At 33.5% G+C, this 22,188-nt stretch overlaps 3 protein-coding genes and 1 long non-coding RNA gene across 4 annotated transcripts; 1 reads left to right on the forward strand and 3 right to left on the reverse strand.

Moving 5' to 3' along the window:
* The first annotated feature begins 847 nt into the window (after positions 1 to 847).
* LOC125222828 (40S ribosomal protein S8-like) lies at positions 848 to 2,073 on the forward strand. The gene is made up of 4 exons (XM_048125660.1): positions 848 to 971; positions 1,064 to 1,136; positions 1,425 to 1,752; positions 1,864 to 2,073. The coding sequence occupies exons 1-4, from the start codon at positions 968 to 970 to the stop codon at positions 2,056 to 2,058; spliced, it is 600 nt and encodes a 199-aa protein (XP_047981617.1). The 5' UTR covers positions 848 to 967; the 3' UTR covers positions 2,059 to 2,073.
* Positions 2,074 to 2,343: 270 nt separating this feature from the next.
* LOC125222830 lies at positions 2,344 to 3,456 on the reverse strand. The gene is made up of 2 exons (XR_007176615.1): positions 3,313 to 3,456; positions 2,344 to 2,762 (listed from the first exon to the last, which is right to left on the reverse strand). It is a non-coding gene; the product is annotated as an uncharacterized LOC125222830 (long non-coding RNA).
* An 886-nt stretch (positions 3,457 to 4,342) lies between these two features.
* LOC125222827 (putative MO25-like protein At5g47540) lies at positions 4,343 to 7,473 on the reverse strand. The gene is made up of 12 exons (XM_048125659.1): positions 7,458 to 7,473; positions 7,052 to 7,400; positions 6,815 to 6,976; positions 6,611 to 6,729; positions 6,168 to 6,242; positions 5,973 to 6,066; positions 5,463 to 5,522; positions 5,263 to 5,331; positions 4,988 to 5,086; positions 4,872 to 4,916; positions 4,681 to 4,783; positions 4,343 to 4,605 (listed from the first exon to the last, which is right to left on the reverse strand). The coding sequence occupies exons 2-12, from the start codon at positions 7,274 to 7,276 to the stop codon at positions 4,448 to 4,450; spliced, it is 1,209 nt and encodes a 402-aa protein (XP_047981616.1). The 5' UTR covers positions 7,277 to 7,400; positions 7,458 to 7,473; the 3' UTR covers positions 4,343 to 4,447.
* A 2,248-nt stretch (positions 7,474 to 9,721) lies between these two features.
* Positions 9,722 to 11,701, reverse strand: LOC125218785 (pirin-like protein). The gene is made up of 6 exons (XM_048120553.1): positions 11,513 to 11,701; positions 11,378 to 11,427; positions 11,246 to 11,284; positions 11,121 to 11,149; positions 10,440 to 10,606; positions 9,722 to 10,321 (listed from the first exon to the last, which is right to left on the reverse strand). The coding sequence occupies exons 1-6, from the start codon at positions 11,611 to 11,613 to the stop codon at positions 9,817 to 9,819; spliced, it is 891 nt and encodes a 296-aa protein (XP_047976510.1). The 5' UTR covers positions 11,614 to 11,701; the 3' UTR covers positions 9,722 to 9,816.
* Between the last annotated feature and the right edge of the window lie 10,487 nt (positions 11,702 to 22,188).

A 22,188-nucleotide genomic window follows, 5' to 3' on the forward strand; every position in this document is an offset into this window, starting at 1 on the left:
AAGATATTAATATGTAATAATTTCTTATTGTGGATGAATGAAAGATGTAATTTTTATTTAATTTCTTAATTTTATTTTTTATTTTGGATCGATGAAAAATGAAAATATAATTTAATTTCTTAATTATACATGGATGGATGAAAGATATTAATATGTAATTTAATGTGTTACATGTGGATGGATGAAAGATGTTAATATATAATTTAATTTCTTAATATAATTTAACTTATAAATTTTGTATTTCTCAAAGTTTGTAATTATTTTCTCTAAAATTCGATCTATTACACGAATTTTGTATTTCTAAAAATTTGTAGTGATTTTCTCTAAAATTGAGACTACTACAACAATTTTGTAAATCTCAAAGTTTGTAGCTATTTTCCCTTGAATACTAGTACTTCAACTTTGTATTAAATTCGAACTAAATAGTAGTATTAAATAAACTCTAAAAATTGTAGTAGTAGTTAATTTTCTAAAAAATCAAAAATCAAAATCACAATCGGGACTGGATACCCGAGTCGGGTATTTGGGTATCGGAAATCAAATTCGGATCGGGTATCGGGTATTGAATTATGGGAATTTCGGGATCGGGTACCCGCGGGTACCCAATTTGACAGGCCTAAGTATATTAATTAGAGAGATAAAGTTTCCAAAAAAAGAAATATGTCTTGTTAATTGGGACAAAATAAAAAGAAAATGGGATAGAGTATATTCCTAATAAATAAATATATTCATTTATTAATTAAATTAAGCTCAGCCCAAGAAGAGAGCCCACTAACAAGTTATAAAGTGCAGGATAGGAATATTAGGTTAGTTGAATGCAGCTCAGCCCAAGAAAAGAGCCCACTAAGCAGCTATAAAGTGCAGGATACGAATATTAGGTTAGACTTTAAGCAGAAGAAGAAGACGGTTGCTGCTCTGCATATTTCTCCACGTCGGAACCCTAATCCGGCCGAGCTGTCACTCAATCATGGGTAATAACATTGTTTTTCTTTCACTTTGAGTACATCCAATCGCTACAATTCCTCGCTGATTGATTTCGCTAGAAAATGCTATCCTTTCGCAGGTATCTCACGGGATTCGATGCACAAGAGGCGTGCAACTGGAGGAAAGAAGAAGGCGTGGAGGAAGAAGCGAAAGTAATGTTTGATTCAGTTTTTTTTATTGAATTTCATTAATGTTTTCTGAATTGCTTACTCGCTGCAAGTTTGCATAGATCGATTAGTTAGGGCTGCATAATTATTTGATGCAAGTCTATTGATCGGAAATAATACTAGCATTTTGAAAAAAACAGTTGATTATGCTATAACTTTGTTCTATTTTAATTATATTTGTATATAGTGCTTATTAGGTATCTGCTCTAAAATTCACTGAGAGATCTAGTGAGCTATGTTGTTTCAGTAGTTTTAATCATTGTGTGCCTCTAGGTATGAGCTCGGAAGGCAACCGGCTAACACAAAGTTGTCGAGCAACAAGACAGTGAGAAGGGTGAGAGTTCGGGGAGGCAATGTGAAGTGGCGTGCCTTGAGGTTGGATACAGGAAACTATTCTTGGGGTAGTGAAGCTGTAACCCGAAAGACCCGTATTCTGGATGTGGTTTACAATGCATCAAACAATGAGCTGGTCAGAACACAAACTCTGGTCAAGGGTGCTATTGTTCAAGTTGATGCTGCACCATTCAAGCAGTGGTACCTACAGCACTATGGAGTTGAAATCGGTCGCAAGAAGAAGGCTGCTGCCAAGAAGGAAGGGGAGGTATATCTTTGTTATGTGCACTGTATACTGCTTTGCCTGACCTGTTATTTTTATTAATGGATTGGGAATTGTAATTAGCAGTATTAATTCTTTAGCTCTTTCCTGGTTTAGGAAATCACTGAGGCTGCTGCTACTGAGGAGGTAAAGAAAAGCAACCATGTTCAGAGAAAACTAGAGAAACGTCAGCAGGACCGAAAGATCGACGCACATATTGAAGAACAATTTGGTGGTGGTCGTCTGTTGGCAGCAATTGCCTCTCGTCCTGGCCAGTGCGGCCGATGTGACGGGTACGTGTTTTACACCTGAATTTTTCTAGGCTATACATGTTTGATTACAACCTGCATTAAGGCAAAAAGATTGTTCATATCATTAGAGCATTATTTGTAGTCCAAAGTATGCTCAATGATTATAACACTCCTTATTCGATCAGTAACTCAAATACTATCTACCTAAAGGGGTGTGCAGGTGAATATCTGTAACATCACCAATTTTTTTACATTTCTAAGTATTTACTAACTTATGCAGCAGTAATAAGCAAACAGACCAATAAGTAGTTATGCTGCTAACCGAACAAGCAGCTCCAACCGGGAGTAGAAGAAATGCGCTTACATTCATAGCAACGTGTGCAAACTAACGTGACTGCTGTAAAACGAATAAATGTGCTCATATCTACCAAGCTTCAAAACAATCACTAAGCAGATAATAAAAAGTACTAGTATATGTTTGATGAAGCCCTCTGCATTGTTTATAAGATTCAAACACTATGAATAAAAGCACGACTTTATAATCCATGGGCTAGAACGATTTATCTCCGTGTAGCTTCTTCAATCTCGCTCTAATGTAATCATTCCGAGCTTGAAGTCGAGCTTGTTGAGGAGCAACATTGACATGAGAAAGGTGCAAACCATATCCAAATAACGAGCAACCGAAAAGAAAAAACGCTGTCGTAGCTGCAATCTTTTTAGGTGTAGCCTCAAAACACACCACCATCTCAAATCTCCCTAATTCAACTAGTAAACATACCAGAAAAATCAATCACTTTCCCACATTAATGCATAATACTCCCTCCGTCCCTGATTCAGAGTCACACTTTTCTATTTTGGTCCGTCCCCAATTAAGAGTCACACTTCATTTTTACCATAAATAATAAGTAGGTCCCACGTTCCACTAACTCAATTCACTCACATTTTATTATAAAACTAATATAAAAAAATGGGTCCCACATTCCACAGATTAGCCATTTGGGTTTACAGCACTCAGCAGTTAAAGTGTCATAACAAGTAGTGCTTGTTCACAAATTAGGCACAAATCAATCTCTATATACATAGATGCATCGCTATTCTTTATAAGAAGCTGAGCAAATGAGTTGCTGAGAAAGAGATGGAAACATCGACATATACTCCTTATTAGAACGCTTTATCCGTCAAATCCCAGACCATTAACAATTAGGGTTCCGTTTGATTTTCGATTTTACCATTCAAATTGAATGCTTGAAATTTAGGATCAAATCAATGTCGATCTAGCGAAAAGTAAAGCAAGATAGGAACTTTATGAGCTTACCGATTAAAGATAACGGCGGCGGTGGTGTTCCGACAGGCGGCGTCGACCGATGAGATTTATTGAGAAGAAGACGGTAAATGAAACCATGAAACGATCATTCAATTACAAAATGAAAAAAAAGTGCTACTAATAAAAGTAGCCATTTTTTAATTTTTAGTTTGATACATTTTGTTTAGACTTTAAATATATTTTGATCATTTATAGTAACATAATATAATATGTGCCGCCACTTTTTATTCTCCTTTCTTTCCCTCTATCTATTTTCTATTTATTCGTTTTAAACTAGTAACACATTTCAATTATTTTTTATTTTTTAGTTTATCAATTTTACATAAAATTAATATTATTTACTATTATTCATAAAATATCATGAATTTTAGCATTGTAACAAATTTCTCACAAGTTAGATGTTCTCCTAAATTGGATTCGACATGGCACACCGAATTATGTAGTTGGACAAATAGTCAGTACCGGGAACAACAACATTTTAACGTGTAAACCGAGTCGTCTTGCGCGTTGCTTGAATTTAAAAATATTTCCTCAATTTTGTGGGAATTTCAATTGTGAAAAGTTGCCTACAAGGCTTACAAATATGATTTATGCTATAAATTTGAAGTTCATGGAAATATCAAATTTCGTCCAAAATTTAGACTTTTGGGGACTAAGTCAGCCCTATAAACATATTTGCATAGGTAGATAGTAATGCTGAATTCTAAAATCTAGAAACGAAATAATCAATTTGCAAAACTCCATTCTTCTGAAAATAAATGGCTTTGTTACACAGTGAATCATAAGCTAAAAATTAAAAGTATTGTTTTCGAGCGAGAAAGTTGTATATTAGTGAACAACTTTATTTGATATTTGCATCTAATAATTTTAGTTTTACTCATTATATCATGATAGTAGTACTAATTACATTAATTCGTAACAATACTGGTTCAAAATTGTGTACCCCTTGCGCTAGGCTGCTAAAACACACATGGCAGGGGAGATTTTCTTTTTCTTTTTTTTTCCCTAAAGAATCAAAATCTTAAGCTGAATCTCCAGAAAAGCTCATACTTGACAGAAAAAAAAAATCGAATTCTGTGGAAGTATGAGTAAGTAGTTTGCCAACTTTCAACTATCTACAAACACATTATTGGCATTTTCTTGTATGAACAGCTCCAACAGATTGCTCAAGTTGGCCTGCGATGGGCTTGAACAATTCCCCGGAGCATCCCACCGGAGCCGTCGCCACAAGTTCTCTGATCTCCTTAACCACCAGAGCTTTGTCTGCCGCAAACATCTCATCCTCTGCACAAAAAATCCTTACTTAGCCTCATCACTCTTACAGCATGTTGCATTGTTATGTTAGATCACCGGGTTTACCTTTCTCGGTGTTGAAGCCATCAAAAAACCGCAGGAGTTTGTTTCTGTTGGCAGCGAGTATGTTGATGATATCAGCAGGCTTGTTCTTGTTCGCCACGAACAGCTGCACACATGGCTGAGTTAGCACGAGTACACCACAAAACTGATTATAGTATGAGTAGCTAGTGTTCAGGGTAGGAGGTGATCGATACCTTGAACACGTGGAATGCATCGATCTGTATGCACTTGTGTGTTTCCTGCAACACACACCAACATTAGATGTTGTAATATCATCAATGGAAGCTTTCAGAGGTTAAAGAGATGTTACCCTCATTAGATTCATGAGAACTTTCATATTGTTCTTGGAGCTGACATAACGCACCATGACCCCGGAGTTAGATCTATCAAGCAACATGTCTCCTAGAAGCTGAAAAGCAAAAGTTATCGTTAGTCTCAAATGTCTTACATCTTACAGCAAGATCAACATTAGTAGTCATTTTATTACTTTTAGTCCAATGGAGGTAAGGGTTGAAAAATACACGAATGCAAAAGATTGCCAGTCGTTTCGAAACAGAAAAGGGCGATTCTTAGGAAACTCCATACCTTGATAGCTTGGCGACGGGTCATGTAGTTTGGAGACTCCAGCAACTTTGAGTTGAAATCAGAAAAGAACTACGGCGAAAACATTAGGATAAATGTAAGGTACTTAAAACTTTGGGAAAATTTCACAAACAGAAGCAAGAAGCTAATGTACTACTTCCTATTAAATTTGCAACAACTAAATAGGGAAAAGAAAACCATACCCAACTATAATTTTCTGTGAGAAATTCTGCAACAGTGGACTTATGCCGTGTCATGAGCTCCTGAATATACCAGGAAAACATATAACTTCAGTCACATGATACTATTAAGAATGCAAGGGTAAGATATATAAATCACATATTACTAAAAGCACATCCAGAAATCAACATGGTCTATCAATCAAATATACATCCCTGCACCAAATTATTGAACTAAAGTGTTTACAACATGGAGGAAAAAATTGGCTACTTATTAATATAATAGAAATGTAATTACCCGGAATGTAACATCAATAGAAATACTATGAACATAGACCATATAGGAGAGTGAAAAGTTTGATAGACAGTTATTTTTTTCCACTAGAGATATAAGACTACCATAGAGAAAATCCAAAAGCAACTGCTCCTTAGCTAGGTATCACTAAAATCTTAAGTGATGATGAATTCATAACATATAGAATTAGCCAGGGAATAAACAACTAAGACACAGAAACTGAAATCATAATGGAAAACCTTAAAGGTAGTAGCAGCATCCGAAGCAACATCAAAATTTGGAAGTTGAATGTAGTCGAAAAACTTCTTTATATGGGCTGACTTCAAAACATAACTGCGAGCAAAGAAAGATCAAGAGTTCATGGAGTGAATGAGAGAGTGGCATCTGAATGACAAAAATATGATTCGGAATGTCTATATTGTTACGCTTCTTACCTAGCGACCACCTGATGTCTTAGGCAGTCCCTTAACATTCCTCCGTAATGCAGAGCAACGGAAGGATCTTCGTGCCTGTAAAAAATGTAATGTAAAACCAGCATTTTGCATATACTAGAAAAGGAGAGATGTATTCTAGGAAAAAAGAGGGATATTCATCAGTTTCATCTGCAGAAAAGGCTACAAAATTATGATGGTTCAGGAAGCAAGTAAACGCAGTAAAGTCTCCATATACTAGCATTTCGCATATAGTAGAAAAAATAGAGATATTCTAGTTAAAGAAGGGACATTTATCAGTTTAATCTGCGTTATGAAATTCTGATAATTCATGAAGCAAGTAAACGCAGTAAAGTCTCCATACATCGATACAAAGATGAAAGCTATCGAAAGCTCTAACTAGCAGCAATCTGAACTATACTAGAATGCATGTGTAAATTACTCACCCAGTGATCATAACGTCCAAAAGATCAATGTTCTTTTCCCAGTAGTCAGAAGCAATCAACCGTGAATGAACAGGTTGCCTTTGCAGATTCGCAACCACTCTCGTTGCATCCTTGCGAGTCTTCACAGAGGAAAAAACACGTCCATGCGATCACAAAAACTCAATCCAAAAACAGAAGCATTGCTCTCGTAAAAAAGTGTGTTACCTCGAAGTTTAATTTGGGGAGGCAGCGAATGAGCAGCCGCATTGTGTCGCCGGCGAAGAATTCCTGAGTCAATTGCGCACAAGCTTCTGCAACAGGCTCCGATTCCTCAATTCCGTACAGAATCGATTTCAGCTCCCTGATATCGGCATCCAATTGCGCCAACTGCAATCAAAAGTGTTAAAAAAACAAGACGAGAGCAATGTGGTAGATTAGATCTGATAGGGCACGGTACGGTACCTTATCATTGCGCCTGGGGGTGGTAGCGTCGTTGGAAAGGGAATCGATGCAGATGAGGAGTCTGGCGACATCGCGGACGATCTCGGCGGGAGGGCGGGGTTTTTTGGATTTGAAGAGGTTCTTCATGGAATTGGAGCGGAGAATTTTGGGGACGAGCTTCCTAAAACTCATGGGGGAAGAAGTGGTCTTCTTGAGAGCGCCCTCCTCCTTTGTGGAGATCGGCATCACGTTCCCCAGAGAGTGATCGGGGAATGAGATCCCGTTGGAATGGCGAATTCCAAATACCACGCGAGAGAAAGACGCGTTCTTCCGTTTTGCTCTCTGTTTTTGTGTTTCTTCCTTTTTTCCCCTGTGTTGTGTGGGTGAGTATGGGGTCAAGAGGTGAGGTAATGTAGAAGAGGCATACGAGAAATCGGTTGGATTGTGGATGCCATTGTGAGCCGCGCCATAAACGATGGAGATCCCTCAGAAATCTGCGGAGACACAGGAAAACGAAGACAAACACAGATTCCAAAATTGCAGGAGCCAATCACGAAATATTATTAACTACAAATATTATTATTTACGATAGATAGATAAATAAATAAATTTTGGAGTATACTTTAGTCAGACAAATTAAATTCAAGCATATAAATTTTAATTAAACAAATTCACTTCAACAGAAAATGATATTGAGATAAAATTGTTAACTCATCTTTTAATTAATTAAACAAATTTTAATTAATTATGAGACGTGATCAATTATTAACTCATTTTTTAATTGTTAACCATAATTAATTTAAAGTCCATAGAATTTTCAGAGAGCTAGTGGTCCATAAATTGGCATATGTAGTTTTTTTTTATTATTTGAATTTAAATAGATTAGAAGAATGATCAAATTCAGGGTTTGGGATAAAAATCTATATAGTAGTATATAAAAAAAAATATATAAAAAAATATTAATGTGGTTTCTTGAATATATCATACAATTTTGCATTGACATTGTATATATATTATAGTATTGACACAATTAAAAATAAAAGAATTCAAATTTTGACATCGGAACATATGCAAGTGAGATCTCGTTAGAATCCTTATAATATTATCTTTAATATTATATATATTGTGTAAAAAATTAATTCAAATTGAGATAGTTATAATTATTTAAAGTTTTGAGATATTTTTTAAAAGTGGATTATAACTATTTTATTGTGAATTGACATTAATAAACCCCTAATTGGCTTGACATTGATACTCATGCCGGATTATCTTATGCCTTGATTTAATGATACAATGATTATTATTTAGTTGTAGTTAATAATTTAAGAGGAAGTTAGCAATATAACACACCTAGGGGTGGCGCCGTACGGTATACCGCACCAAGAATGTCATACCGCATATCGTACCTCGAATTGCGTATGATAAAATGTCATACATATACCTTACTGAATATTCGATATACCGCAATGCGGTATACCGAAAATTCAGTATGACAATTTCCGATACCGTTACCATACCGTTTATGCGGTATACCATACCATATTTGGGTATACCTTACTTTTAAGGTATACCAAAATAAGATATGACATACCATTATACATGTGGTTCATTATTTTATAACCAAATATTTAAAATAAAATTTCACCTATTTAAATAACGTCCAAAATATTAAAACTCCATTACAATCAAATCTTGTTCATAAGATTCAAATCAACAAAACTTCAACTATCAAATCCATACAGTGGACTTGATTTGCATCTCTTCACTAAATTATTTCTCAATCCACTTGATAAATACATATAATCGGCATATACCTCATTTTTTGATATATATTGTATGTTCGGTATAAATTAATAACGGTATTATACAACATAGTCGATATATACCTCATTTTTGGTATATATCGAATGTGCGGTATACCGCGGTATACGAAAATCTATACCTTTACCGTACCGAAGTCTATCGGTAAGGTATCATACCATACCGCAAATTGCGGTAAACTGCAAATTCGGTATTTTTCGGTACAGTAAATGCGGTATTTCGGTATATTTACCCAGCCCTAAACACACCCCATCAAATAATGATAATAGTATTAGTATTAATGAATTAATCTAAATGAGCAAATGAAATTTTATTGTAACTTAAGCAAATAACAAAAAATAATGCTGTGAAATTAAAAACTCTTCGAAAAACTGAGTTTAACTATTGTTCCTATCTAGGGTGCGAAAGCTTATGCATTTGTGAGGATTTTCGGAGGATTCAAATCTTTTTTTTTTTTTCTTAACAAACAAATAATGATTGGATATGTTGCAATTCTATGACCCTTACAATTAGTGAACGTGTAAGTATGGATATCATTCCGCAACATTTATAAGAAAACCAATGAACTATAAATAGGATAATTATATTTTTTTTGATACTTTAAAAATAAAATTAGCTATATAAATAATTTCTCTACAAATTGGCAGTTGTATTAGACTAATTACGGAAATATTGTAGTAAGTACATTATTTAAAGATGAGGATATCAATTTCGGGAAGGGTTGTAAAATACTTAACAAGATTAATTTTTATATTTAATAGAGGAGACACGAGAGAAAAAAGATATTGTAGAAAACCTCAAACTATGGTTCCTTCATAATCTAGTTAATCTAGAAACGGATTTTTGTGAAATATTTAGGAGAGAAATATATTACACGACATAATGATCTTTATCACTTAACTATTGAATATATGTGTGCAACAACAAAATGACATGATCATAACAATAACAAACTACTAAAGTAATCAATAACCAAATACAAAACTGGATTGAGACTTCCACTGCCTAGCCTTCTCAAATCCATTAGTACAATTCTCATAATCCTCAATAGTTTGATCAATTTGTTCTTGTGTGTTCATCACAAAGGGTCCATACTGGCGCACGGGCTCCCCCAGCGGCTCGCCTCCAACCAGAATAAACCTCAGCGCCTTGGATGACTTGTTGGAGGCGTAGAGGCCATCGCCCTCCCCAAGGAGGAGCAGGTGGTGGGCCGACACGGCCGAACATCTCTCCTTCCCAAACACACCTTCTCCCTCCAAAACATACACAAAGGCATTCCAAGACAGGGGTATTGGCTGCCTAATGTGTGCCCCTGGCTTGAGTGTGAAGTCAAGATACATGGTGGGAGTTCTTGTGTATATCTCTGACCTCACACCCAATGATTCCCCTGCAATCACTCTCACTTCGACACCGTTTCTAGAAGCTTCTTTTATATCTGTGCTCTTCATTTCTTGATACTTTGGCTCAATCCTACACATAAAGTTAGTAATGTGTGACCACTTTTGATACTCCACTTGGTAGCACTATTGAAAAGGAAAGAAGGGTGTTTGTCTTTTTCATAGTGTAGAGAGAGTAATGGGGCACTCACATTTTGTGTTTGGAGGAGAGGTTGATCCATAATTGCAACCCCTTTTGAGTTCCCTCTGCTGCAGGCATTTCTGAGTGGACAATACCTCTTCCTGCGGTCATCCATTGTAGGTCACCGGCTTCGATCGTGCCCTTGTGCCCCTCAAAGTCCTCGTGTGTCACCGCTCCCTGACAAACCAGTACATAATAGTGAGTGTTCAGTTGCTCGAGATTAAATTGATCAATTTTATCACAATGGGGACCAATCAAGACTAATTCAAATATTGATACTATCCCGAGAATAAGTACAGATTCATAACTAAACAACAAAATAATATAAGTACTAATCTTTTGTCATGCCGGCCTAGTAAGGTGCAGAAAGTAGATGATTGAGGCATGTTCAAGTCCAATTAATTATTTAATTTGTCAACTTAAACAAATGATGAATGTTGCTTTCTTCACAGTCACATCCACTTGAAGATCAGCTTTCCTAGCCATTCATTATGGCAAAATCATGACATGGTCCATCTCCTAATTTTCTAATGTTGCTTGCTTATGCTGTTGTATTATTATATGCTAGCATTCGGACAACAAGATCCTTTCAAAACATGAAATTATTTAAAAGAGCAACTATAGAAAAACTTTTTCAAGTCAATACTATGATGTCAAACAATACACATTAGAAAACAGTGTAGCTCTATACCTGCAGCATGTAGGTGACGGTCTCGAATCCTATAATACCATGAAAACAGAGATACATCACTATTAATCACCATAATTAAAAAAACAATTATCATCAAAGAAAAAAGGGGAAAATGATGAACAAACCTCTATGTGGGTGATCAGGAAATCCAGCAGGAGCAGTAACTGCAATCCCATTTCACAAAATATTACAACACGAAATCAAGTCGAACTCATTCAAGAACTTAAAAATAAATAAAACAGAGACAATAACCACACCTGAGAACTCGTCCAGAACAAGAAAAGGGTCGAAGTATTTCAGCTCAAATCTTCAAATTAAAAAAAAAATAAAGTTTAGAATTGATTGCCAAAAAAAAGATAAATTTGATGAAGAAGTAGTTGAGATTGTCTAACCTTCCGATGCTTCTTCTGACGGTGGCGCCGACGCCTTCGTGCTGAGGCCGAGCCAGGAATTTTCGGACAACGGGGCGAGGATCGGTGACAACGTTGGACATGTTTGTATGTATGTTTTGTTGATATTTTTTGGAGGGGATTTTTATACTTTTGTGAAGTGGGATGTGAATTTGAATTGAGTATTAAATTTGGCTTCATGCATTGGGGTTTTATAGTTGGAGGAGTTTAATTCCGTTAGTTGATTTTGGGACAAGGAGTGGGGCCACAGAGGCAGCTGTGGATTCTTCTTCCTTCAGAAGAAGGGGGCGTGTTTTATTTGCCACATTTTACGTCATGCTGACGCCCAGATGACGTCATCCTATGACCTTTCTCATCGTATAAATGAACAAACCCTTACGTCATCAATAAGATAATGCGATGGATTGAGATTAATTTGTCTGAAATTAATTGAGATTGAATTGAACTGATAATATCTGAGATTAATTTTTGCCAAAGTATCATTTTAGGTTCGTGAACTTTGAAAATATTATTTGAGGTCCATCAACTATGAGTTAATTTCATTTGAAATACTTTTTTACTATTTTCAAATTTTTCTGGACGAACATACCTCAATACCTTAAAAGAGTATATATTTTTAATAAACTTATCATATACTCATATTTTTTATAAATATCTTTACAATATATTTTTGACGAATTTTCTAAATATAATTTGACCTTCAATATTATCACTTAATTTTGTGACATGCAAGTAAAATTGCTTCTTCAATTTTTTATATTAAAGAATTTTAAAATTGAACAAAAAACTTTTCTTTAATAGTAAAAAGTTGAATAAGGATCTTTTCTTGGATGTCACAAAATTAAGTGATAATATTGAAGGTCAAATTATATTTAGAAAATTCATAAAAATATATAGTGAAGATATTTATAAAAAAAATATGAGTATATGATAAGTTTAATAAAAATATATACCCTTAGAAATATTGGAGGGTATTTTCATCCAGAAAAACTTGAAAATAGTAAAAAAATACTTCAATTGATATTAACCCATAGTTGACAGACCTCAAATGATATTTTCAAAGTTCACGGACCTAAAATGATACTTTGGCAAAGTTCGTTGACCAAAAAAAATGTTCCATCTATTGTAAATCAAGATTATTTTATATATTGTTATTGTCTCGAGATTAAGTGTTGGACTCTGAGTATAATTCACTTATATAATCATTTAAATCAAAGATGGAAGTTTATATAAGGTCCTGTTAGGTTGAGATTTTTTAGCTTAATTGAGAATTGAGATGTATTTTTAGCCACTCATCCATAACATTTTTAAAATATCAACTACAAGTAGATTATGTCAACTCGGGGGTATCGTCAATAGTCTGCACATCAAATGTCAATTACTTTTAGTTGACTTTATATGTATATAGTTGACATGAATTGTATGTGTAGTTGACATTATATATGTAGTTGACCTCAATTGTATATGTAGTTGATAAAAAAAATTAAATTTTTAAAATAAAAAAAAGGTATTTATGATAAAATGTACTCCTACTATGAAATTACCATTCTATCTTTTCATAATTAATTAATCTAAAAATATTTTTTACGTGTCAAATTCTGAACCACTCATTTAATAAAAATGAGTGACTGATAATGCATCTTAATTCATGATTAAACTAAATAATCTCGATTGATTACAACCATATATATCGTGAGTATCTTCTATTCTTCTATATAATACTAGATGTGAATACGGGAAAGCATCCACGTTGATGCTTTAATTTGCTGGGTATTTGTGAGGCTTTTAAATGTTTAATATATGATTGTGTTTTAGTAGTACTTTTTAGTTTTTACACTTATTCAGTTTGTCGAGTTCATATCCAGACCAAGTCATGACAACATTGTTTCAACCACAATATTTATTGTTATTTTATTATCTTCATTCAGTAATCATTTACTTATAAAATCGGTCTTTGTAGTTTACTACAATTATTTTTAAGTTAATTGTTCCAAATCAATATCATTAACTTTGATTTTAATTTTGATCTATGAGAGGCCGCACCAAGTGCACCTCAAAAACTAAAATATCATTAATATTGATTCTCTCGTTTCTACCATTTTTAATTAAATTTCTGGGAATCGTGTCTATCAGTCTATGTATTTCCAAAGTAAATTAAGTGCAAAACAACAATTCGAAATTCACGACAATTAAATACTGAATTGAAACTTACAACTTTTAATCATACAAAAAAGTTGAAAAAATAATAATAAATAGTTAAAGTAGAGAGAAAGAAAAATAAGAGAGAGAATAATGTAGAGAAGAGTCTTAACTATAGTATTCTCTTTTTTACTTTATTTTTTCTCCACTTTAACTATTTATTATTATTTTTTCAAAACGAGTGCAAAAAAGAAGTGACTCAGGTAACGTGGGACGGAGGGAGTACAACTTTTAATCATACAAAAAAGTTGAAACTCCAATCTTAAGAGCCCCGTACATCCCATTCCAACAATACTGTGAGAGGTGTTAAATCAGGGTACGCAATAACCCGTTAAGGAGGAGGGCCTAACCCACTGCCTGCCAGAAGCCTACCTCCCAAGGCCTCACACTTATGCCTGAGAAGTGTTGCAACTACACGACAATAGTGAAATTTGATCATTGGTCAATCATACAAATCTGTCCTTCTGGAACCAACTGCGCTGTCCCCGTGGATAATTTACAACTTTTAATAAACATATAGACAATAATAACTTTTATAATTTGACAGACAAATTAATTAAATTGATTTAATACTACATATTTGGTGCATGAGATCGATAAAACTTTGTGATTGATGTAATGTGAATATAACACCATATTAAATGGTTGTAAGTTAATTGCTCACTTAGATGATCGGATAAGGAAGAACTACTGCTGTCTTTTCATTCCTTAGTTTTCAGATAAACCAAAATCATTAAAAAAATTCACAAATGTTGCCGTGCAATTTGATTTTTGTAGGGGTGATAGATTTTAAATTATTATTAAATTAAACTGATAATCCATTCAATGTGTACATTATGCACAGCTGAATTAATAGTGGTTGCATGTTCCACGCTATAATGAAAATCTATTAAATTTCGACCATAATTAAAGAAGTTGCCCACATCATTAGCCACGCACCGCATACGTAAATATAGTTCCCTATTTTCTAAGTCATTTTGCATAAATTTCAATATTGACTTCATACATAATTCCCATACAATTCTTTTCTATTCATATAAATACGGATATACTTCCTGAAACTACAGTAATTTTAGATGTGGTTAAAGATAAATTTTCATAGGTCTTGACGTCTTGTTCGACATAAGGCGTCGTCGGTAAGAAGTATGTCTTATAAGTACTCCTTGATTGTTACTAGAGTACATGTTAATCAATTTAAATAATGATTGGTTTACCTTTAAAATAAGAGATAAAGCACGTATAATACTACTCCAAACTTGATCACACGAATGAATAACTAATAACAATAAAAAGAAAAAGTTAGTGTTTAATTAAAGCGTTAGCAAAAATCCAAGAATATCTGAATCGAACTAAACTGAATTTTAAAATTTAATTCGATTTTTTTGGGATTTCGATTCAGTTTTATTTTTTTTAAAAATTTTGATTTTTCGATTTGGTTTGGGTATCTAAAAAACCGAACTTGTTTTTAATATTTAATATATTAATATTAATATTTATATAATAATTTATGCGTACAAGGTAAAAGTTCAACTTAACGTAGTGTAAAACAATTTAATTGTATCATTTTCACCCTTGAAATATGTATGTAACACACGTAGTATTTGATTTTTGAAGTTTCGGATTTTTTATTTTTTGGATGTTGAACATATTGTTATAACAATTGGAATTTTCTATTTTGTTCTGTTTTCAATTGTTTTTCGAATTTTGATTTTTCGAGTTCGAATTTTAGTTTGGTTTCGTTTCATTTTTACGAAAATTCGGCATTGATTCGGTTTAATTTAAGACAAAAAAAAAAAAACAACAACAACAACGGGTGTTCGCCCTAATTAATTACGAGTGTAATGGAACCCCTATTTATCTTAAATCATTCAATGAATCACTTAGAATCGGGTTAAAGAATAAATAATTAACACTAATATACTGCCATTAGACAAATTAATATTGGAACATATAACATGGATTGTCTGTCAAGAATAAGTGGTTGCATTTAGAGTTGACAATGAAATCAAACTGTCAACACAGATAATTAGATAGAAGCAATTAATAGCTAAAAAAAAATCTTATGTACTGTTTTGAATAAGGACTGGAAAGTCATTGGTCAATTCCCAATCTATTCTTAAGCAATACATATGGAATTTGCCCATTGCATGCCATCAATGTAACGAAAGCATGACGAACACAACGTAAAGATTAGTTCAAAATATTTTTATCTCTAGCATGCAAAATTAAAAGAGTAATAATTTGTACATTAAGGATAAGGATAGAATGTAAAACTAAACACAATTACTTAAAATCTGAAATAGACCACATATTTGAGAATCGATAAAGTCGATATAAGATGAGGTTTGTGTTAAAATGACAACACCTCTCAAAATGGTGACACCGTAACATCACATATACAACAATATTATAAACGTTACACAGCAATCTATAGATTGCTATATAGCGTGTTGGATATTGTTGGCCGAGAAAAATTGTTGTATACAGTGTTGCATATTGCTGGCCGTGTTTTTTATCCTTTTTTTTTTCCACATGACAGCTTATTATTCGTCCACGTGTACAAATGATTGGCTAGGATTAGGAATGGTGGTATGATGTTATTTTAAGAAGTGGTGACACCCTAACACTCCCCTATAAGACGATATTCAAATTATTTACGCAATGCTTATTGTTCTAGATAATTTTATACCATGGATTTTGAGGTGATAAATTAATATAGGGTTAATAGTCAATTAAATCATAAAATTTTAGTCAAATTCCGGTTTATCTCACCAAAGTTAAAATTGAAATATCAAATTATGAAGTTTTATTTTTTTTTCAATATCCCATCTATATGAAAAATATCATCTTTAAATAAGTATTTAAAATGATGTATTTTATGAAATAAGTATATTTTTTTTTCTTTTTTTAACAAAAAAAAATCATTTTAATTATCATTACAAGGTAACATTTTATATATAGATAAGATAATTGATGAAAATAATTGAAACTTCATCATTTATTATTCTAATTTTAAACATTGAAGAAATAAATCAAAATTTAATTAAATGTTTAATATAAATTACATACATCTCTGATGGACGCCGTTTATGCAATCTTGCTAAGAATCAAAATTATTTTATTAACAATAATTAAATCAAATTCTAAAGATCAGGGTTTGGACGTTTGGCATAGTCACCTAGCCTTAAATTAGGATATTTATGGATTATTAACTAAGAATAGAATAAAATAAAACAAATACAAAACGAAACTCGATATGAAAGGGACTCGGCTTTGAATACTCGCCACCACTAATAATAGACCAGGAATAAATTAATTCCCATTGATCTACCAGTTATATATAGTATTTGTTTAATTCGATTATTTGGTTTTTGGTTATTTTTGCCACCCACAATATTATAGAGTACTCCATAGATATAGGTTTAACCTAATATTTATGCATAATAAAGAATCATTTTTAGACTATTAGGTAATCAAATCTAATGGACTTAAAGTGAAATTAATAGATAATTATAAAAATTTAAAAGGCATTATAATTATTTTAACAAATCCAATCAGTTATCCAATACTTATTTATTGCATTCCGTAATCCCCAAAAGACTAAAGTATGATTTTCTTTTCCTTACTTATTCTAAATTATTCAGAAGATATACAATATCCTTAATTAATTGGTTTAAAACATCCCTAATTCTCGTGTAATATAATATAATTATTTATTGAATACATCCATTTAGTGGCCAAATTGTCCATTATATGCTTCGCAAATGTTCATTGTAGATGTTAAATATGTTGTGCAAATTAATTCACACTGTTATCCATTGTAGTTCAAGCAATGTGTCATTAATCATTATATACAAAATCAATTTCCATTGTAGTTCAAGTAATGTGTCATTGTAGTTAATGTATATAATCTAACAAAAACATGCATAATATTGAGATTTTGCCTACAATATATTGAGATTTTTTGTTGCATTTGTTGAAAATAGCTGCTTATCAACATGTACGAAAATTGAAATATAATTTATCAAATTTCATCACCCAAACATCGTCGGAACATATACAATTGAGATCTCGTTGGAATCCTTATTAAATTATCTTTAATTTGATATATTTTTTGCGAAAAAATAATTTAAATTGAGAGAGTTACGTAAATTTAAAGATTTGAGATGATTTTGAGGAGAGAGAAAGTAGTTAGTTATAATTACTACATATAGGATTTGACATTAATACCCTTTTAATTTAATTAATAATTATTTAAATTTAAAATATATTACACTTGGCATCATATTAACCACAAGATCTTCTAATCTAATGGTTGAAAATTGGTCTCAATTTGGGATTGGTAATTAGTTAGCAATTGATTACATCCCATAAAACCAATACTTTAAAAGTAGGACCCACATCCCACCAACTTTTTCAACTCACTCTCCATTACATTTCTTAAAATCCGTGTCGGGTCAAAGTGTAGCAAATTTTGAGGGACGGAGGTAGTACTATATAAGACACTTAACATTATAGTGTACTCCATTTGTTCCTCCTTAATATAGGCGGACGGGCGACGTAGCGGCTTCTGGTTGGCCAACGGTATAGCCGTTGGAATTTTTCCTTTAAAAAAAAAAAATTTGAAAATGCAGATTAAAATTAAAAAAAATTCCACTTCCCAATAGAAGTATCCATTTATTTTCCACTTTTAATTTATATTTAATTATTTTTTATCCTAAAATTCACATTTTCATCGATATAAATACCTCTCATTTCAACCCAAAAAATCACACCATACCAACAACTCTCTCAATTAGGGGTGGGTAGGTACGGTATACCTTACCGAAACCACCATACCGTATACCTTACCGTTAATACGGTATGCAAAAAAGTCATACTTTTACCTTATCAAAGTTTTCGGTATACCGAACTTCGGTATACCTTATTTTCGGTATGACGAATTTCCATACCGATACCGTACCTCATTTTCGGTATACCGTACCGAAGTTTGGTATACCTTACTTTTGCGGTATACCTGACTTTCAACATCAATTAAAATAAAAAATCAAAGTTTTTAGAATATTATTTATATTTTATAATTTTAAAAATAAATTAAATATAATTTATTCATAATTATTTTATATTTCACAATAGATTTTATAAATTTTAAAAATATATAAAATTTATTTTATATATAATTGTATTTATATTTTTGTGGTATATACCTTAGTTTACGGTATATACCTTAATTTACCGTATATACCGAATTTCGGTATGCATGCGGTATACCGCGGTATTTGAAAATTCATATCGTTACCTTACCGGAATCTTTCGGTAAGGTATCATACCGTACCAAAAGTCACGGTATACCAAAAATTCGGTATTTTCGGTACTTTTTCAGTACGATAAGGCCGGTATTTCGGTATTTTGATATTTTTCCCCAGCCCTACTCTCAATCTCATTTTCTGTCAATTCTCACTCTTTCTCTCTTGCAAACATATCTGGCGAATATCCCTCCGCGGATGGAACCATGATTGGTTCGGCGGTTTGTCATCCGCCTCGCCGGATACGAATTTCTCGCCCCCTCCTCCTACCCAAGGCTCAGGTATTCCGGGTGGCTACCGATTACCCGCCCGGACATTCAAAATGGCCCCGATGGGCAATAAGGGTGGACACTCGAATACGGCTCAACACAGTCGTTGTCCCAACTTCCGGAGGGCAACGCCTGCAATTCCGGCAATCACGGTAGTCGCGGTGACTCCGTATACTCCGCTCGAGATGGAAAAGATGTTCAAAGCATATGTCACGGTGTCCGAAGATCCGGAGGTAGGCACAAACCAAACCGGGGGAAGGTTCTGGGGCCGCATCGCTCATATCTACATTGCCAACCGACCGGAGGTCGAGGTCGCTATCCTGCTTAGGCGAGGACGAGGTGGCAAGCCAACTTGCCGGAGCTCACTTAGATAGCTCCGACGCCTGCCCGAGCGGTTCCCGATGCCGTTCCCGGGGCGGAAAACGACAACGGCCAGCTGAATCGCCGGCTCCCTTTTTGCCACCTCCATCCCCTGCAATGCCTTCAAACCGCAACACGTTTTTTTTCCTTTTTCGAGTAACACCCTTTTTGCTGATTTGTCTTGGATATCTCCCAGACAAAGAGAGATTCATGGCCGGATGGTACAAACCCTCCAAGTGATCCCCGACCCCAACCAATAACCGCCATCGAACTAGTCTTTTTCAAAATTTGCACGGATGTAATTTTTTATTTTTAAGATTTTAATTATGTAAATTTTAATTTTTAAGATTTTAATTATGTACTACTTTTTTATTTTTTAGTAATTTGTAAAAGTAATTTGGATATTTTTGTGCATTTTTAATATTATAGAAATATTTTAGTAATTGAAATATTAAAATTGAACAATATAATGGTGGGACACATCACACATGAATAGTGTAAGAGCATGTCTTATGGAAGAGCACGGATGTGGGTGGGTGTTGTGCTCTTGCGGAAGAGTGGGGAATTAAAATTAAATGAAGGTGGGTCCGGGTCCACATCTGTACTCTTGGAGAAGAGTACAAACGTGGATGCTCTTTAGTGCATCTCCTACGGCGGACGTCGCGGTAGGACGTCGCGGAAGTCCTACCCGACGTCCGCCGCTGTGAAGAAAAAGGTAGGACACGCCCGTCCCGTGCGCCCATCGGATGGGCTCGCCCGTCCGCCCCACGTCCTACCTGACGTCCGCCACTGTGGCGTGGGTAGGACGACGAGGTCGGACGTCCGACCGAAAATTAATTTTTTTTTAAAAAAAAACACTCTATAAATACGGCTCACGAAATTTTAATTCCGTAAATTTTAATTTTAATTGTGAATTTATTAATTTTATTGCGAAAAGTTCTAATGATGACATGACATGAATTTTGTGTGGGAAGTCCTAGTGGGAAGGACGCCACCGGAGACGCTCTAATAAATTCGATCTTTAGTATCTAAGAATACTTCAAAGAACCCGCTCGGTTTGAAAAACTACATTAAAACAATTACAATATAAAACCAATATTAACGTAAGCACACCAAATACTACTTAACAATCTTTACCTCCGAAATTATTCTTACGACAGATTATATTGAGCTGTGTGTATATATTTAAATTTCGTAGTTAAGTGAATATGTTTGCTCGTGTATTCTTACACTACATTTGTCTAAGAAAAATAGTTATATTTTTCTATTTTGATCTTTCTATTAAAATTAGTATATAATTTCTGATTATTCTAATTTTTAATTAATAATACTTTTAACTATTTTTCCTATTTATCTTTTAAATAAAATATATGCATCGTTGATCCAAATATGCACCTGAGTGTACTTTGTTCTATTATAATCGCAGTTTCTACAAATGAGTTAGATTAGGAGTGATTATGGTTTGATAACCGATCAATTGTCATCTAAATGAATCAATAATCCCATTTTGAAATGATTTAGTCCACCAAAAATTGAATAACTTATTATTAAGTGGGTAACCAAAACAAAACATGACAAGCACAATGTTGAATTATAAATACGATTGAAAGAGAGAGAAGTATTGCTCAAACCTCAAATTATGATTATTTCCTACGCAATAGTCTCAAATACGTACATTGCCAAACTACCACAAAACTCTTATTCCCGATTAATTTTTCCAATCATATTTCTTTTGTGCTTGACTATTATATTCGGAGTGATTACTAAAGTAAATACCATCGCTCTTCGTTATCCACCATGACTCATTTGGTCTGGCCTTGAAGAATTTTTCGCGATAAACTTCAAAATTTTGTTTCTTTTTACCCCAAAAAAAAGACAGAAAAATATCGTTGTTGGTGTAACATCTGGACAAAAACTCCACTGATAATCTTGGTTTGGGTAAAGGAAGTGGTCTCCGAGATCATCATCTCCAGATTCACAATGAACTTTTAAAGATGGAGAATTTGAAGGCAAATTGCTAAGGATATGGACATGATGCTTTGATGTGAGAAAACATCCATCGCCAAAAAGGCAGATTTCCGCTATAAGAAATAACAACAAAATTTTCTTCATTGCATTTCTTTTTCCTTCCTAAATTTTCTGTGTATATTATGGTTTAGGGATTTATATATATATAGTTTATTTTTATTTACAGAGAAATGGAAATGATTCATTCTTGAACACATTTGATCTTGTCAATTAATTGGCATTTGATTTGCTTTCACTGCATACTTTGAATTTTGAATTGAAGCGAATACGCAAATATGGGGAAAATATATTTGTTTTTTCTTAAAATTAACTGGGGCCAATAAATACCATATTATGATATAAATGAATATTTTGTTTCCAATTATATATTTTTAATTTAATACACGGATTACATGTTACAAATATTATTGATTTTGAGGGAATTTTATAATTGGGTTACTTATTATGTACAACAACAATTTCCCCAAATTAATTGTTTACTGAATGTGGCACTACA

This window comes from Salvia hispanica, chromosome 4, assembly GCF_023119035.1.
Source record: "Salvia hispanica cultivar TCC Black 2014 chromosome 4, UniMelb_Shisp_WGS_1.0, whole genome shotgun sequence".
In the NCBI taxonomy this organism is placed as follows: Eukaryota; Viridiplantae; Streptophyta; class Magnoliopsida; order Lamiales; family Lamiaceae; genus Salvia; species Salvia hispanica.

What these genes read in the sequence shown, in the direction of transcription:
- LOC125222828 (XM_048125660.1), top strand. An exon ending in GCGTGGAGGAAGAAGCGAAA is followed by an intron (nt 1,137 to 1,424) that starts GTAATGTTTGAT and finishes GTGTGCCTCTAG; the next exon opens with GTATGAGCTCGGAAGGCAAC. An exon ending in CTGCCAAGAAGGAAGGGGAG is followed by an intron (nt 1,753 to 1,863) that starts GTATATCTTTGT and finishes TTCCTGGTTTAG; the next exon opens with GAAATCACTGAGGCTGCTGC.
- LOC125222827 (XM_048125659.1), bottom strand. Translation starts at nt 7,276, where the DNA reads ATGCCGATCTCCACAAAGGAGGAGGGCGCTCTCAAGAAGACCACTTCT. An exon ending in TCCCCAAATTAAACTTCGAG is followed by an intron (nt 6,730 to 6,814) that starts GTAACACACTTT and finishes TCCTCTGTGAAG; the next exon opens with ACTCGCAAGGATGCAACGAG. An exon ending in TTGGACGTTATGATCACTGG is followed by an intron (nt 6,243 to 6,610) that starts GTGAGTAATTTA and finishes CATTTTTTACAG; the next exon opens with GCACGAAGATCCTTCCGTTG.
- LOC125218785 (XM_048120553.1), bottom strand. Translation starts at nt 11,613, where the DNA reads ATGTCCAACGTTGTCACCGATCCTCGCCCCGTTGTCCGAAAATTCCTG. An exon ending in TGTTCTGGACGAGTTCTCAG is followed by an intron (nt 11,285 to 11,377) that starts GTGTGGTTATTG and finishes ATGGGATTGCAG; the next exon opens with TTACTGCTCCTGCTGGATTT. An exon ending in CCGTCACCTACATGCTGCAG is followed by an intron (nt 10,607 to 11,120) that starts GTATAGAGCTAC and finishes CTGGTTTGTCAG; the next exon opens with GGAGCGGTGACACACGAGGA.